The 1445-nt window shown below is 42.0% G+C and overlaps 1 protein-coding gene across 1 annotated transcript; it reads left to right on the top strand.

The window, feature by feature from the left end:
• Positions 1-286: 286 nt before the first annotated feature.
• On the top strand, positions 287-1234 carry hes2.1 (hes family bHLH transcription factor 2, tandem duplicate 1). The gene is made up of 4 exons (XM_079897144.1): positions 287-387; positions 501-596; positions 703-790; positions 907-1234. The coding sequence occupies exons 1-4, from the start codon at positions 295-297 to the stop codon at positions 1218-1220; spliced, it is 591 nt and encodes a 196-aa protein (XP_079753270.1). The 5' UTR covers positions 287-294; the 3' UTR covers positions 1221-1234.
• The last annotated feature ends 211 nt before the right edge of the window (positions 1235-1445 follow it).

The following is a 1445-nucleotide window of genomic DNA, read 5'->3' as shown; positions in this document are numbered from 1 at the left end:
TTATTGTGAATTACATACGAATTTGGCTTGTAGGCTATATAGTTTATAAGCATGCGAATGCGATATGCGAATGCGAATACCAGTGGTTTGGATGAAGCTAACATCAATCAACAGATGGTAACTTTCGGGACAGTCAGATCAGATCTCATCCAGCATCCCCATCTGCGTCAAACCGAAGGCACAATGGAATAGAAGCCCTCCCTCCACGCCAAAGAGCCCTATAAAAGACCCCTCTCGCCCACCCTGACCACAAAACTCTACTCTTCTCTCTTAGAGACACCAACAGATCAAATCATGACTCCAAACATTATTACCGAAGCTCATTCCCACTCAATCGGTACTCGAATGACTGTAGCTCAGAGAAAAGAGGCACATGAATTGAGAAAGGTGAGGACGATTTTGAGTTCCTTTTAATGAACACCCCTGAACCATTTTAACGATAGACCTTGTAGTCACTAAAAACTCACACTTACATTAACCGATTTCTTTCTTTTTTTCAGACTCTCAAGCCATTGATGGAAAAGAGGAGGCGGGCTCGCATTAACGAGAGCCTCAATCACTTAAAAACACTAATACTCCCTCTGGTCGGCAAAGACGTAAGTATCTTAACTTTGAAGCTTGCATGGTATTACTTGCCACACATCCAAGTGCTCGTCATGTCTGAACAATATCCTAATGTGTCGAATCATTTTCAATTTGTAGACTTCACGTTATTCAAAGCTCGAGAAAGCTGACATTCTCGAAATGACTGTCCGGTTTCTCAAAGATCTGCCTTCCTCATCAGCTAAAGGTGAGTGATCTATAGTGATTTACTTTTGTTTACACCATTCTCAGCATTTAATTGATATCTGAGTTATTTGAAATGGGCCAAGTATATTTAATGATTTTATTTTTTTCCCCGCAAAGGTCAAACAGACAGCTATAAAGAGGGTTATAAAGCCTGTTTGCAGCGCATCTCTGTGATGCTGCCTCAGTCAAACCTAGGAACAGAAACATCTCAGCGCGTCAACGAGTTCATTCAGCACTCGATGGTGTCTGCGGCATCGTCCTGCGAGAACTGCTGTGGCCAGAACTCCAGAATGATTTCACAAATGCACCAGAGACTTGTGAGCTTGAGGAACAACAGCTCTACAATGGAGAACCACTCCATCAGCAACGCGTCAGCACCCAGCCAAGTTCAGCCTGCGCCACAGGCAGTGGACATGTGGAGACCGTGGTGACCAAACACGCAACAGGAGGCTTCAGGGAAATTGTGTATTATTAACTTTGTATATTATTTATTTGTCGTAATAAGCTTGAGAAATGTAAAGCCTGTTATTGAGATTACATGTAAGGATTTTAAGTATTTATTACCTAAAATATGGCTACTTTGTAAATGAAAGAGAGCCAGCTGGCACAGATCATGGAAGTAGTTGTATTCTATGAGCATAACGTTATGCAATCCT

The sequence above is a fragment of the Squalius cephalus genome, assembly GCF_949319135.1.
Source record: "Squalius cephalus genome assembly, chromosome: 16".
NCBI lineage: Eukaryota > Metazoa > Chordata > Actinopteri > Cypriniformes > Leuciscidae > Squalius > Squalius cephalus.
This window is presented reverse-complemented; position numbering and strand designations above follow the sequence as displayed.